The sequence below is a fragment of the Ochlerotatus camptorhynchus genome, unplaced genomic scaffold, assembly GCF_037179485.1.
Source record: "Ochlerotatus camptorhynchus isolate MF236.1 unplaced genomic scaffold, CSIRO-AGI_Acam_v1.1 ptg000007l, whole genome shotgun sequence".
NCBI classification, from domain to species: domain Eukaryota; kingdom Metazoa; phylum Arthropoda; class Insecta; order Diptera; family Culicidae; genus Ochlerotatus; species Ochlerotatus camptorhynchus.
In genome coordinates, this window is record NW_027040499.1 from 4,199,312 (window position 1) to 4,215,024 (window position 15,713).

General features: G+C 38.4%; 1 protein-coding gene across 1 annotated transcript in view; it reads right to left on the minus strand.

Annotated features, from left to right (window-relative positions):
* LOC135697810 (alpha-tocopherol transfer protein-like) overlaps positions 1–14,199 on the minus strand; it is a 61,392-nt gene extending 47,193 nt beyond the window's left edge. The window contains exons 1-2 of the mRNA XM_065217632.1: positions 13,741–14,199; positions 883–1,341 (exon numbers count right to left, since the gene is read on the minus strand). Coding sequence (XP_065073704.1) covers positions 883–1,341; positions 13,741–14,167 — 886 coding nt within the window. The 5' untranslated portion in view covers positions 14,168–14,199. The remainder of the gene's footprint in view (positions 1–882; positions 1,342–13,740) is intronic.
* Positions 14,200–15,713: the final 1,514 nt, after the last annotated feature.

A 15,713-nucleotide genomic window follows, 5' to 3' on the forward strand; every position in this document is an offset into this window, starting at 1 on the left:
TCTGACTGCTAGCTTTCTGTGTATTCTGCAATTATTTACCCGAGAAACTAAGAATTAGAATTAAATATCCATGGTCAGCTTTGATTTTGTTTAAAATTTTCGAATACACATCGTTTAACAGATTACCTTTACGATTTGCGCGAACAGTGTAAACACGATCAGGTAAAGGGATTCGACATGATTTGTCGAAAGTGAAATCGAGCTGCCCCCTCGGTAAAGATCAAATTTTGCGCTCATTTTGATCAATACAATCACACAAAAAATAAGAGATGTCTGATTTTTTAATTACTCGATTAACACCGGTTGGTTGCACCTTTGTTTACATAAAAAATCATGTTGAGATGTCAATTTCTCGCGCATATTGCTGCTTGCACTACCCCGGTGTAATGTAACAAAGACGAAACCAGTATTATATTAGATTAGATACCGTTTTTTGCGCTTAAAAAAATACACGTTAACATCAACCAATATCAACAATCACCATTTAAGAATCATTCCAGTTTTTTGCCCTCTTGATAGAAACTAAATCATTCCTGATCAATTTGCATTTAACTAAGTACATTCAACCATCCATGTACTAGCGTCCAAACCCTCAAACTCGTTTTGAAGAGTCGTTTACAATCTGCAGCCAGAATCTCTGTAGCTTATTAACACTGCGATGTTTACTTTCTGGTTATTTGCTTGAGTGCTTAACGATTGGTATATTCGGTAGGAGACTAAACATTTGCGTCAATACACCATTTTACCTATATATTGCTATGGTTGACTCAACGATATTCAAATCGTCACGTCATACAATACAAAACAGAATAGGCTATAAAAAAAATCTTCTAATCAGCTCTGTTCACATTGACACACACAAAAAAAAACATCTCTACTCACACTTCTCCATCCATGGATCGTACAGCATCATTAGCTCCGCAAACAGCCTCCCCTCGCACAGGGGTGCTTTCGAGGTACCACCGAATCGGGCTGGCAGAATCTCCGGACTAATGTACTTGCCCAGTGGAGCCAAGTTTTTGCCATGAAGGATCGACATTTCGCGCATCCGTTTCGTCTGGAGGGGTTTTATGATGGCAAACAAGAAGTTGTAGATGAGGCCGGTGTTGATGGTTTGCGTGGTGAGTATCCGGATGGGGGAGCACTTTTCGATCAGCGTCAACATGATTCCCGTCGATTTGGGTGTGCATTGCATGATGTGAGACATCGATAGGCCTTCCACATCGAACAGCAGGATGCATCCGTGCAGTTGGGCTTCCTCGCTCGATGCAAGCACGGCGATCACTGCATTGACGGCCGCATTAAGCTCAACGATCGATACCTTGGCCGGATTCCAGCGACCTGATGAATAAAAAGAAGAAAATTGATTGTTATTTAGAAAGTTGAAACTTTTAGATAGGGTTATTCTATGTAAATCCCATGTCAAAAATGCGGCCAGATGGATTATGCACTACATATACTGCCCATAATCGCATATCAGTCCCATATGGATAGGAAATCAAGCAAAGATGGGACTGATATGCGATTATGGGTAGTATACGTGAACAAAATGTTTGATTTTCCCAAAGTTAATTACATTTAGACTTGCAGAGGCCAAATGAGTTCCGATGTTGGAAGGATAATGAATAGCGTAAATGCTGACTTCTTTAATAGGGTTTTTGATCTAATTTCCGTCAAACTAAGCACAACCCGCGCTTTACCTCTCTTTTCTGAACGAGTTTTAACAAAAAAATAGAACATTTCTGTCAAAGATGACTTGCAAATTTATTCACCTTTCCATACGTACCGTTGGATTTGATAAAGAGTCACACATTGTTGAGATATTGTCAATACTTGTCACCAATCCATCGTTATCAATATCACCTTGTCAATAATATTGTCAGTATGTCAATTTATTGTCAATATATTGACATGTGTAATGGGCGCTTAACACTGCTTCTTGATTCTAAATTCGTTCTACGAGTTTCAATTCCGCATTGAAACGCCATTAGATTTACTTCGTCCTACGGATAAACGTAGAAAAATGGGATTCGCTAGGAGCGCTTCTTTTGTTTTGAGAACAATGAGCGTAAATATTCATACAATGCGCTCTAACAGGATTTATGTTGTAGCTAATGAACTAACGCATCGGAACAAACTTATTATTAATTGGTGCACGGTGAAATCATTGATATTATTGATCTTTTCTGATCGATAGAACGGAAATGGGCGATTACGACGAAGTAGTGCTCTACCCTACCTTGCTTGTGGATGCATCACACTGAAAAAAAAAAAAACTTTCCTTGTTTAATGTTGAGCCATAGTTGGCATAAACATCGAAATTGTTTGCAATCTCGTATTCGACATTGATGATTTATACGATATTGCGCTTAAATTTACATGAGATATCGTGTAAATTGACGGCAAATCTAGCGTATCGCAGAAATTTACATTAATTTTTAATCGGTGTACGTTTCAAGGATTTCTTTGACCAAAATTTAGCCAGAACTGTAACTTTACCGCTGGACGATTGAATTTATGGGTGAGACTGATATGCGCTTACTTTCCTTGAGCATGAGCATGAGCATGATTAACCACCCGGAGATGCAACTCCGTTATTGCCAGATCAGCTGTAATTACACAGAGAACCAATAGACGTTGCTTGGGAATAGCATTCATCCCCAATGTGTAAATACCGGTGATCTAAAATTAAGCACTGCCAGCGGCGGCCATGTCCGAATGCTGGTCAAGAAAGGAATGGGTAGGAATATGTTGACGTAATACTCGTTTTAATAAAAGTCAAGAAATCCTCTGCACTTCCACGAGAAATTACTGTTGATGTTGGATAAAAGGGTTGGGATTGCAGCAGGATTAGTTTTGGTAAACGATATGCTGAATTGGTATCCTAACGATTCAATAGCGTGAAGGAGCTTGGGTTTGAACCCAGGGTCATCAGCTCAGTAAGCAAAATCAGTTGCCACTAGGCCACCGAGCTCATTAGATCACAAAACAATTACGATCAAGTTTCCGATCAATTTGTTCATATTATTTTTCGATCCCAGCGACGACAGTTTATTATCATCTGAATTTCTACTTGGTTTATTTCACATTCAGCACCATTAACACCTGGGTATTTCACTTCTTCCAGGTTGTCAACTCACCATTTTGTAGTGCAATGAAAAGTATGGGGTTCAAACACATTTCAGTTAATTCTTTCAATTTGCCCATTTTTCATCATATAAAAGTTATCAACTTATTAGCATTGTAAATGTATCAGATGGGGGGAGGTAGCTCATCGATTCTTCCGGTTCGCCTCCTAGCATCGTGTTATAAGGTACCAAGCGATAACCAGGGTAGTTGATCGATAGCTCGATGACGTCATTTCGTTGGCGTCTGCTATGGGAAATTCTCATAGCAGGCGTTGACGATGGGACGTTGTCGAGTTGTTGAATAGCAACTATCGTGCTAACTCACCGATTACCTGTCGATCTGCCAAATTTGGAAAGACGTCTGCATTGAATTGTCTCATATAATAATATTCCGCCCACTATATCACACGAAATTGCGAGTAGTTGAGTGGAATGGAGATAAGTTAAGCATTGGGTACAGGACCAAGTCTCCCCTGGGTGGTGCCAGAAGATGAGCGCAATAGAATCATCAAGTTGCCATAAGGCACGGAATGAGACTATTGCATGGCTGGGTAGTCAAAGTCTTCCATTCGTTAGTCATTTCAGGTGGATTAGAACAGGTTTAGGTTTAGGGTGGGCGTTGGCCAGATTTGGATTTTTCAGATATAATCCTAAATAGGACCTAGATTATTTAATACACTAGTAACCTCAACTTCTGTCACAATGTTTCATTGTGACTAATCAACACTCAATGGGTAAAATATCAAATTTGCGGTAAATTTGAAAAAAGGGAACTCGGAGTGTAGAGTGCACTGCCCACTGGACGATTCTGAAGCCTGACCAAGTGAGTGGGTTACGGGTTTATTTGATTGTACGTCATTTCCAAGTTATATATAGATACATTCATACCATTGGCATTTTGTATTTGAGATAAGACAGAGACAGGATGCGGAGGGCCCGCTTAGGGGGAGCGTAACCCATGTTATGGCTTCCATTTATTAAATAGTTCAGATAGGCTGGAAATGATAGGTTCATGGTGAGAAAATGTACCATATGGTGCCCGTTAGGGTGCTTCATTCTGAAAAAAGTGATGAATTTCTGATGGGCCAGTTCGATTCATAGCCCCAAAATATGAACCTGTGCAAAAATTGGTAAAGATTGATGAAGGTTTAGAGGTCGCGCCAATGATTTGAAATTTGTATGGGAATTACTATGGAAGAATTTAAAAAATCGCTTATATCGCTATAACTTTGCTTCTACTTGTCCAAATGTCGAAAAAATTTAGTATGTTATTGCTATGGCAATAAACAAAAAGCCTACAGTTGCTACGCTCAGTTTTGCAGCGTATCAAGAATTATAAAAATGTGAAAAAATGGCAAAATAGGGTAAATTGACAGATGAATATGTACAAGGCAACAACGCCAATTTCATCGCAACAACAACAGGCTTGTTGATCATTGTCATGACAACCACATATTTTTTTTTTCAACGTTTGGACAACTACAACCAAAGTTAGAGCAATGTAAACGAAAATCAATAATTTCCCATACTAATTCACCAAAATCTCCATACAAAATCCAAATCATTGGCGCGACCTCTAAACCTTCATCAATCTTTACCATTTTTTGCACAGGTTCATATTTTGGGGCTATGAATCGAACTGGAGGGTGGCCTATCAAAAATTCATCACTTTTTTCAAAATGAAACACCCTAGTGCCCGTTCACTGATCAAAATTAGATTCAAATCGTCAGGCCCTGCCCTGGAATAAGGGAATTGACGATGATTTGTCAAGTTTCATTTTGCATTTGCATATAATTGTAAGTTTAGGTTTGCTTTTGTAATTGTAAGATAGATAGTTTGCCTCAATTGAAACATTGAGTTAAACATGACGAATCATACCTCTAAAATAGTAGTAGTTACAGTGCCGCATTATCTAACTTTTGTTTTGTTTGTTTACATATAACTAATACTAATACCTCCTTGTTTTCTCTCTAATTTGTCTACTATGTCCCACCATCACGATGAGAGATGAGCTACCGTACATGGTACACGCTCATATACACTCCCAAAATAGTATGCCGCAAGTAAGTATATCACAGAGGCAACTAAAGATCCAGAAACAAAAACCGAAAACGCTGAACGGCAGATTGGTTTACAGTGGTCGACCAGGGTGTGTGCTGATAAATTACAAAATTACAATTAGGGTAGATGTACCAGTTGTGGCTGTGCGTTCCTGTTGTGGTGTGTTCCAATCATGGCCTATGGAAATCCTATATGCCATGATTGGAACACATCATAATAGGAGCGTATAGCCGTAGCTGGTACATCTACCCTACATCATTATTCCATACATCAGCTTGAATTACGTTGATCGATATTACATTTTTTTTGCTGTGCACTACACCACCGGAGCCAGCAAAGTTCAACAATCCATCGTTGCTTATGCCTTTGTTGTCGTTTGGAACCAGTTTTGCGAGATAGGTGACGATTGTGCGTATTTCTCGCGTAAATTTTGAAAAGGGCCTAGCCTGAACAATACGTAAAGAGCAAATTGAAACATTGTACGTCGCGTGAATGTGGAACTTAATGAAGGCCTAAGTACTTTTTCGTAGTTTTTAGTTTTCGGATTTGAAAGATCGTCGGTTACAGTGGCCTGCTTACTGAGCAGAAAAACGCGGTCCCAGGTCCTTACATATCAAAGAGATTTATAGTAAAATCGCTTGTGTATCGTGTATTTTGCGAAACTCGTTGTTGTCGTTGGTTCCGGGTTTGAATGGATACAAAAATTAGAGCAACGGTATTATGTGATATGAGGGGCTCGGTGGCCTTAGAGCAACCGTTTTTGCTTACTGAGCAGAACATCATGAGTCTAATCTCAGGCCCATCCACAATCAAGATTCGTCAATCGTTTTATTTGTTAATATGACTACATGGTAATAACAGCAACTCGGTGATTAAAAAGGTGCTCGTCTGCCTAGTGGCAAACGTTTTTGCTTACTGAGCAGAAGACCGTGGGTTTAGTCCCAAGCTCCTTCGCGTTATATGATCGTTAGGACATTAATTCAGCTTATCGTTTACCAAAACGAACCCTGCTGCAAACCCAACCCTCTTATCCAACATCCCAGTGATTCCTCGTGGAAGTGCAGAGGTGTTCTCGGCTTCCATCAAAGCGAGTGTCATGTCAACACAATCCTTCCCATTCCTTTCTTGACCTGTGTTCGGGCGCGGCCGGCGCTGGTATTGCCTAATTCAAGATCACCAGTTTTTACACATTGAGGATGATTGCTAGTCCCAAGCATCGTCTATTGGTTCTCTGTGTAATTACAGCTGATCTGGCAATAACAGAGTAGCAACCGTGGGCGGTCAATCAAGCTCAAGCTCAAGCTCAAGCTCATTCAGCACCATTAACACCAGATCACTAACACACTCTAGATTTCTAGCTGTCAGTTTCACTGAGAAACGTCTCTTGGACTGTGAACCATTTGCTGAGTTAAATTTAACGCGTGGTTAAAAGTGACATTTCAAAAGTTATTTTCTATGTTCGAAAATCCCAGTGGTGTCGATCGACCGGTTTTCGAACCACGGTTATCAAAATTTAACTTCTTGTTTGTCAGAAATAACCGTGCTCGGATAGCAGGGTTCATCGATAACTTTCCATCTGTCAAATTTTAACCAAAAGTTAAAAAAAATCGCCAAATAGTTCAGAGCCTTGGATCACCTTATGCGAGTATAGTCGCTATATTTATAGTCCGGCGAATAGAACCAATTCAATATATTGCAGACCAACAATTTAAATGGTACTATCAGCTTTTATAAACAAAATGTTGATTATTCTTTCCTCGCCAATCGAACGCAAATTACCAGCATCATCGGATGGAGGAAACTTTCCCAAAGATGGTGTTAGTTAGCGTAGGCGAGCCTTGAGTCACGAGAAAATGGTTTCCGAAGTTTTGTTTGCAATAGCTGATGTGCTCTGTTGTTGGTCAAGATTTGCTCGATTGGTTCCACTATTTGACAGCTCAATTTGTTCTGAGATTCTATTCACCAGACTATGAATATAGCCACTATAATCGCGAGGTCATACCGAAAAACAAAAGGAAATGTGAGAGCAGCACACAAAGCACAATTGCAGCAGCAATCCCGGAACTAAACGTTTGCAAACATCAAAGTGGAGCAACCAGGAGACTGGCAATCCCATATCAATCCTATGCGTTTGGCAGTAGGCAAGATCACGGGCCTTATTTAAATACGGCCCGCCTGTTGTATACATTAGACTGCCAATGAATGTATGGGAAAAATTTGACCATCAAATTTCGCTAACAAACCATACACAAAATGTTTATTGCCTCGAAAAATGACCCTATGCAAAATTTGAGCTCAATCGGACATGATTTGGAGGTGGCGCAAACGCGTCAAAGTTTGACTTTTTTCACTCTCGAAAATCTCCCAAGGGGGGTACATAAAATTTCGGAAATCAAAATTTTTTTTTTGATGCCAAATGTCTTAAAAATGCATGAAACGTCGAGATTTGGTGTTATCTCGAAGAAATTTTTTTTTCAAAAATCGACTTTCTGGGAATTTTTTTCATGAGTTCTATATGGAATATAGAAGATTGATGAGTCGGCTTCTAAAACTGTTCACAATTGTCTCCAACCTGCTTATATATCGAATTAAACCACCATTTAGCATCTAATACGAAATAATTCACTAGGGTGGTCCAATTATTCTTCATTAGGGTGGTCCAAAAATCAAAATAGGTATGTAAAAACCATTACTTTTTACCAAACGCATGTATCTGAAAATATCATCATGTTGTGTTTTGGAATTTTTAAGAATCCAAACTTCAAAACATTTGATGATATTACTTTTTAGTATCTGAGACCACGTAAAATAGAAGCATAGACAGACATAAATCGTAGAATAATTCCGGAAATTGTACAGGACAACCGTTAGTGCTGTTTAGTTTACAGTACAATCTGACGAAAGTACAATGACTTTATATGTGTTTCTTTTAAATTCCAACCCTATAGAGGCGCCAAAAAAGTACCCGCATAAAGCATATTGTTTATCTGACTTCCTTTTGGGTATTAATTAAAAAACACACACTAACAATTTTCTCCTACAGGCAAGCAACGGTCTTAAGTACTTATTTCTACGTAAACTTTTCTACCTTGGCTTTTTCTACCTATGCGTATAAAAAAGGATGCGATCTGAGGATGTATGATCAATCAGTAGTGCGTTTGAAGAAGACAACAAGCAGAGAACTGATAGAGAATAGTACGACAGTTTGTTAAAAATGGTTGACATTAGGCTAGTTGGACAATATCTGCCGTCTTTCGGCCATTCTGTTAACTTGCCGACGTATAGTGAAGTTTTTCGTAAATATATGTTTCATTTGCGTTCTGAAAAAAAAAATTGTAAGCTTAGTGCCTTCCTAACAATAAAGGAATTAAAGGATGCTTGGAAGAAAAAAACTTAACACATTTGGTAAATGACATAAGCATAAAGAAAAAACTGTTGCTATTTTTCAATACCTGGAAAGCCTTATTAAAATGCAAACTTAGACTGGCTAAGAAAGACGTCGAAAAAAGGAATACATTTCATGGATCATTGCGGAGTTTGTTTGATATCGGGAAGAATTTTAAGGCAAAAACCCGTGAAGAAAAGCAGGCGATGCAATATTTGCAAAAACAGCGGGAACAAGCTCATCTTGAAGAAGAAACTGAGGTTCTCCCTACCAATGAAACCATTTCATGTAGCGATTTTGAGGAAGAAGGGTCAAGCCAAAGACCGGATCAAATTTGTAGTGCAACCTCAATTGAAAAATCATCACAAAACGACAGCCAGGATGGGTCAGTGTACTCGCCTAGTACATCCGAAAGAGCTTCTCCAAAAACAGGTACGTTGTGATGTTTTACTAATGTTTTCTTTTTCTTTTAGATTATACACCTATTACCATCCATATTAATATATTTTGAACGTTCTAGGTTCTCCAAAACCAGCTTTGACACGTAAATCGCAACTGATACGAGTTGTTACAGTTGAGGTAGCTGCTGCATTGGAACGCTGTAAAGTGAGTGATCGAAATGCTGTGTTTCTAATATCATCGATCGCTAAAGCTTTAGGGCACGATGTTTCATCATTATTGTTGAACAAGGAATCTGTCAGAATCGCCAGAGCAGGAATTCGCTTACAAATGCAACATGATTTAAAAGCGTCGTTTAAGCCAGATATAAATTTAACAGTACATTGGGATTCTAAGCTACCAAAAACCGAGCGCTTGGCCATAGTTGTATCAGGCGAAGGCATTAGCAAATGACCATAACTATTTAGATTAAGTTTTATTCATTAAGACATTAATTGTCAGTTGAATTATTAAATATACAAATACAAATACAAATTATTGGCTGTTCCACCCATCGAAAACTGTACGGGGGCACAACAAGCAGAAGCGGTGTACAATTCAGTCGTCGAATGGGGGCTTGCGGACAGGTATGATCTTAAATCTTGTATGTTCACCTCAGAATTCTGACTATTTTATCGTTTTTTTTCAGAATTATGTTTACATCTTTTGATACTACTGCATCAAACACCGGTAGAAAAAAAAGGTGCGTGTCAGTACCTGGACAAATTGTTTAAGAGGCAGCTTATAGGCCTCCCTTGTAGACACCACGTACATGAACTGCTTCTTGACAAAGCTTTTAAAATTCTGAAATTTGAAACGTCAAAGTCTCCAAATGTTGAGATTTTTAAGGAATTTCAATCAAAATGGCACATTTTGGAAAGGACTTCATACCACTCAGGTATGGATGATGATTTTTTTTTAAATAGCTAATTCGGAAATAGAAAGATTGGCGTTATTGGAGTTTTATGAAAAACAAATTAGAGAGCAACACCACCGTGGTGATTACCGAGAGGTTCTACAACTTGCCATTTTATATTTGGGTGGAAAAATCGATGAAAAATTACAAATAAGAGCTCCTGGTGCGTTCCACAATGCAAGGCGGATGGACAAAATAATTTATTCTTTTAAAATGTTTATTCTTCGGCATGAATTTGCTTTACCAGATAAAACTAAAAATCAACTAGCTCGATTTTGTGTGTTCATTGTAAAAATTTATTTGAAAAGTTGGTTTCTTTCTCCGTGTGCTGCGATGGCACCCAACAACGATCTAAACCTGTTAAAAATGTTGAAGGAATATGAAACTGTTGATGAAGACGTTGCGAAAGCAGTACTTAAAGGAATTTTAACTCACTTGCAATATTTGGACAACAGCCTTATCGGACTATGTCTGTTCGACGAAAATGTAGACCTCCCGGTTAAGAAAATGGTCATTGAAGCCTTACTTCTATCAGGTAAATGCTTTAATTGATATATTTGCATTTAATTTTCTAATGATTTTTTTACAGATACTCATAAAAAACATTACAGCCAGATCCATTGTTGAATCCAACGATATTTCAACGATTGAACTACACTCGTTTGTACAAGGCAGCAGTGGTATTGAAAACTTATTCAAAGCTCTCCAAATTCCGAAGTCGTTGCTGAATGTCGATATGGAGCAGTGGAGTAGTTCCATCGAGTTTAAAAATGCCAAAAGACGGGTTCAATGTTTGGAAGTAGTTAATGATAATGCAGAGCGTGGTATAGCATTGATTAATACATACAATTCAAAACTATCAACGGATGAAGAGCAAAAGCAGTGCATTTTACAATTAGTTGAAGATCATCGAAAAAATTATAAGAGTACCAGGAAATCTGATTTGGTGTAGCTAATAAGGAAATATATGGCAAAGTATAAAACAAGTATTTTATCATCTTTTCAGGCAAATGTTCCTCTTGTGTAAAACTCATGATTCCCAAAAAAAAACAGATTAACGCAATTCAAGATATTTTTACAATTGATTTTAGGAATTTCTGTTGAAAAGTTGTGGTTTTTCCATATATTTTTGAATTTGTGGGCCACCCTAATGAAGAATAATTGGACTTCCCTAGTGAATTATTTCGTATTAGATCCTAAATGGTGGTTTAATTAGATATATAAGCAGGTTGGAGACAATTGTGAACAGTTTTAGAAGCCGACTCATCAATCTTCTATATCCATATAGAACTCATGAAAAAAATTCGAAGTCCCAGAAAGTCGATTTTTGAAAAAAAAAAATTGTTTCGAGATAACACCAAATCTCGACGTTTTATGCATTTTTAAGACATTTGGCATCAAAAAAAATTTTTGATTTCCGAAATTTCATGTACCCCCCCCCCCCCATTGGGAGATTTTCGAGAGTGAAAAAAGTCAAACTTTGACGCGTTTGCGCCACCCGTAAATCATGTCCGAATTTTGCATAGGGTCATTTTTCGAGGCAATAAATATTTTGTATATGGTTTGTTAGCGAAATTAAAAATTACCATTTTCGCTGGCAGTCTAGTATACATGAAGGAAAGGAACGCAAAATCGTGTTGTAAGCAGAAAGACAAGAGCAGATGAAAGCAGCAAAAACATGACCCTGGGAGCAACTATTCTATAGAGTTTTTTGACGTTTAATCGGCGCACACTACTGCTCCATTTAAATCGAACGAGTGCGAGTAAGAAGGAAACAGATTAGTGGGAAAACAAACCGTCCATTCACTGATGTGTGCTAGATAGAGAAAGATGATTAAACGTCAAAAAGGTCTATGCTCAAAACTGCCATCTATAAGAACTTAGGCATAAATATTGGTGGCTTCATGAATTAAATCGGACGGCTACCGTCCAAAAAAGTTCAAAATTCTTACCAAGGAAATAAGGGTTATTCCGTGCCAAGTGATCGAGAAAAAAAAACAAAGGTGTAATTAACCTCTTCTGATTTGGACCAACTTTGAAGGAGATGTGAACGATCGAAGCATCCCTCGGTCCAGGGGAGCATTTTCTGTTTTTCGTTGTTTTCAAGAAGGCACTACTCTCTTTTATCTATATTTCCGATATAGATAAAAGAGAGTATAATATAACTACGATTAGCATTATAGCGAAGACAACAAATCAAGGAGACGGGCAACTCTTCCATTTTCTCAAAAATGGTATGCATCCAATCAACCCGTTTTTGGGTCTTCATACAGCGACATGCAGAAAACTTAGGATTAAAAGATTTCTCAAAGGTCACGACCATCATACGTTGTTTTACTTCAGCAAACAAAAAACGGCCTACACCATGTGTGTATCCATTTTTCTCAACTCCTTTCTTCAACAAATTGTTGTCACATTAATAGGAGATCGGGTCGTAGTGTCTTCTGCATCTCCCTTAAGTAATCACAGATCATATACGGGAAAAGATCCATTTGTAATTTTTAGTAGCATGATATGACGATCCAACGTCATATTTTCAATTTTTAAATGAGACATAACCCCTTTATTGTATTGTTGATTGTTCATACAACATACACTTTTCATTCTGCACCAAATAACAAACAGTGCAGGGATTGGAAGGGACCATCAGTGCACGCGATTGAAGCGATTTGGATGGGAAGAGTGGGACTGGCAACTCCCTGTTGATGACATTTCATGGATAAAGGGCGGGCTCTTCTCCCCACTCATTGGGGCATCTTCCTGTTTGGGGGCTCGTCTTTGTGACCAATTGTGCGATCATGTTGCTGGAAGGAGATTATTTACTGTCCCATAGATACGTATCGGTGACTTTACCTATCGATCCAAACAGTCCGTTTTTGGCCTTTCATAAAGCGACATGTTTAGGACAATCAGAGGTTATTAAGCTTAATCAAGACAAATTGGAATGTAAGCCCACTGCTATCGGATTTACTTTCCGTGTTACAATGCATCATGCGGATCACAATAGTTATTTTCTTATTTACTCTCCCTTCCTCCTTTTTTATTTACTTCCCCATCCCTTTGGGTTCTGATCCAACATGAGAACACACACTTTGATTTTTTTTTTGCAATGGCCTTTCTTCAAGTAACCACCAAAAACTTCAAAAAAGTCTATATTTGCGGCGAAATATTTAATATTGAAGAATTTGTCATTTTGTTTCGGCTTGTATGCTTTCAAGAAAAATTGTTGATTACAGTTTCATCATCGTTAACCGATCCATGGGTTAGAATCTTCATCAGTACTAGCTTTAGATTGAGATCGTAAAGATTTTTTAACTGAACGAAATACGGAACAACTTTATATCCCCTGAAGATGGCCAAGTCAATAGACCGAAACGTTGGACAAAAAATGTTGTTGATCCATTGTTAAACTGAAATGCAAATATATGAAACATGTAGTATTTCATGGAGAGATGATAGCAGGCAAGATTACTCGTACCCTAGTTTAAGTTAGGGAATACTAAATTGTGTGTATACATTCCGAAATTACAACTATGGGCGATTTAAAGATCGCCCATAGTTGTAATTTCGGAATGTGTACACAGGGCGCGTACAAGAATCATTGAGTAACCAGCTTTAAATTGACCACGGCAGCACAGCTGGAATCGTGGAGCTGTAAAGCATGACCAACAAGCCGTAATATTTCGTAGGATTTTATTGAAAATTTTAACCTAGTAACAAGGTTTTATTCAGAGTTCCTTTGATTATTTCAGTGCTTAGAAGACACAACTATTGTTTATTATAAAGCTATAATCAATCGTTTACCACTTACTTCCTGACTCGATCACAATAATAACCGAACCGTCGTGGTTCCGTTCCGGTAGAATCCACACCATTCCCTCCTCGAACACGTGCTTCAACGTGGCAGAACTTGTAAAATATTCCGGATTCTTGAGCTTCAGTTTCGAATTAGCCTGCAGTATGCTGCAAGCTTCCTGGGCATCGTAATGGGCGGCGCGTAGATAAAGCTTCAGGTACCAGTCTCCATCACTCGGAACGCACAGCTCCGGATCGGCAGCAATCAACCGTCGCATTTCCTCCAATCCACGTTTCAAATTTTCCGGCGTTTCATTAATCTTCAGTCGCGCTTTCTTCTCGAAGTCTTCCCCGTGTGCACAGGCGGCGTCCTGAAGACAAACCTTGTAACCACCGCCCAGATCAATGTAGGGGATGTTTTCTTCGTTAACCTTCAACGACATTGTTTTCTGATGCTCTCAGACGCACGATCTCGATTTACCAGCTTCTTCGGGCTCCGCGATAGAATCAAACACCGAGATTGGTCTTAACGCACCGAAAGTCCGTCCTAACTCGTAAGCGCCAATCGACTGATGCGTGCAAGTAGTAACAAAGAAACCTAAGTGTCTGACTCTGATAATGATACTGAATGGAGAGGATCTTTTTGAATCCGGCTGGGGGCACACAATTTTCGGAGAGTTAACACAAGCGTACAGCTCTTTACGAATTTAGTAAACCCGTTTTTGAAGGTTGCGTTCCACCAGAGCATGGCGGCCGCAATAAGAATAAGCCGCTCTTGTGCTGCCGATTCCTTTTTGTTTTCAAAATACCGGAGTGATTTGCATCTGACTGCGAGATGTTGAAACATTGCCCGAGCAAAGTCTGCGATCAAATTTTAAACTAAATTTGTTGTTGTGATGTCGCTGATAATGATTCCTCGGATGCTGTCGTTTTGATCGTTAAAATATCAAAATTGAGAGCACAAAAATCTTCCTGTGACATCAAATTAATAACTAGTTCTGCTATCAGTGAGAGCCAACTGTAAACTTAATTGGATGTACATTTTTGTTGTCGAGTAGTCAATTTGATGTTCTGCTAAGGCAACGAAAACAAAACTGCAACAACATATTTTTGAAAAGCAAATGTTCAGAATTTGTCAATCGCGTAAACTGAAATCAAATTATGATTTCAGTTTGATATTGAAATCAAATTTGATTTCAATTTGCTATAATTTTTATGCTGGCCTTTGCTCAGGTACCCGAGGTCACAAGCAGATTTTTTTGCTCTCAATTTTGATATTTTAACCGTTAACACGACCACAACGACAGCAACCTGAGTAGCAATTATCAGTGACATCACAACATCAAATTTAGCTCTCAATTTGAACTCAGACTTTGCTCGGGTAGCTAAACAGAATGCTGGGTCATTGTTTAATTCTTGAACAGTAGTTCATTTTTTATAGCACTTCAGTTGATAAAGATGATACTGGGATGATGTATCTCATCTCAGTATTGTAATTGGTCTAACCGGTTAACTGATCTTTAATTGCGGATTCGATGCATACTTCGAATTGGATAATTGTTTTGCTTTTGGTGGAATTATGTTGGATTTGACCTGATTCTGCTTTTACTGCCGTGTTCAGTGAAGGGCGGCCGTTGATGATTTGGTTCAAATTTTATGCAAGCGAAAATGTACTGCTGTGATTAGTACTGTCGCTGCTGAGCTTTTCGGCATTTGAAGTGATAATGAAGCTATAGTATTTGGCCGTCCTGCCATGGTGGAGACAGATAGAACTACGTCTTTGTGAACTGGGGTGCAAATAAAAAAATGTGTGATGAAATCGTGTTAAATTTTGAACGCTTGTAACATTGTCATTTATAGATGAAATTAAAATCCAAACGCACCAAACGATAGGAAATAACTCTATGATAACTTTTACAATTTTCCATAAAAAAGACTTTTGAAAAATGTACAAATGGAACGTGGTAATGGTAAACGTTTTCCCCAAAC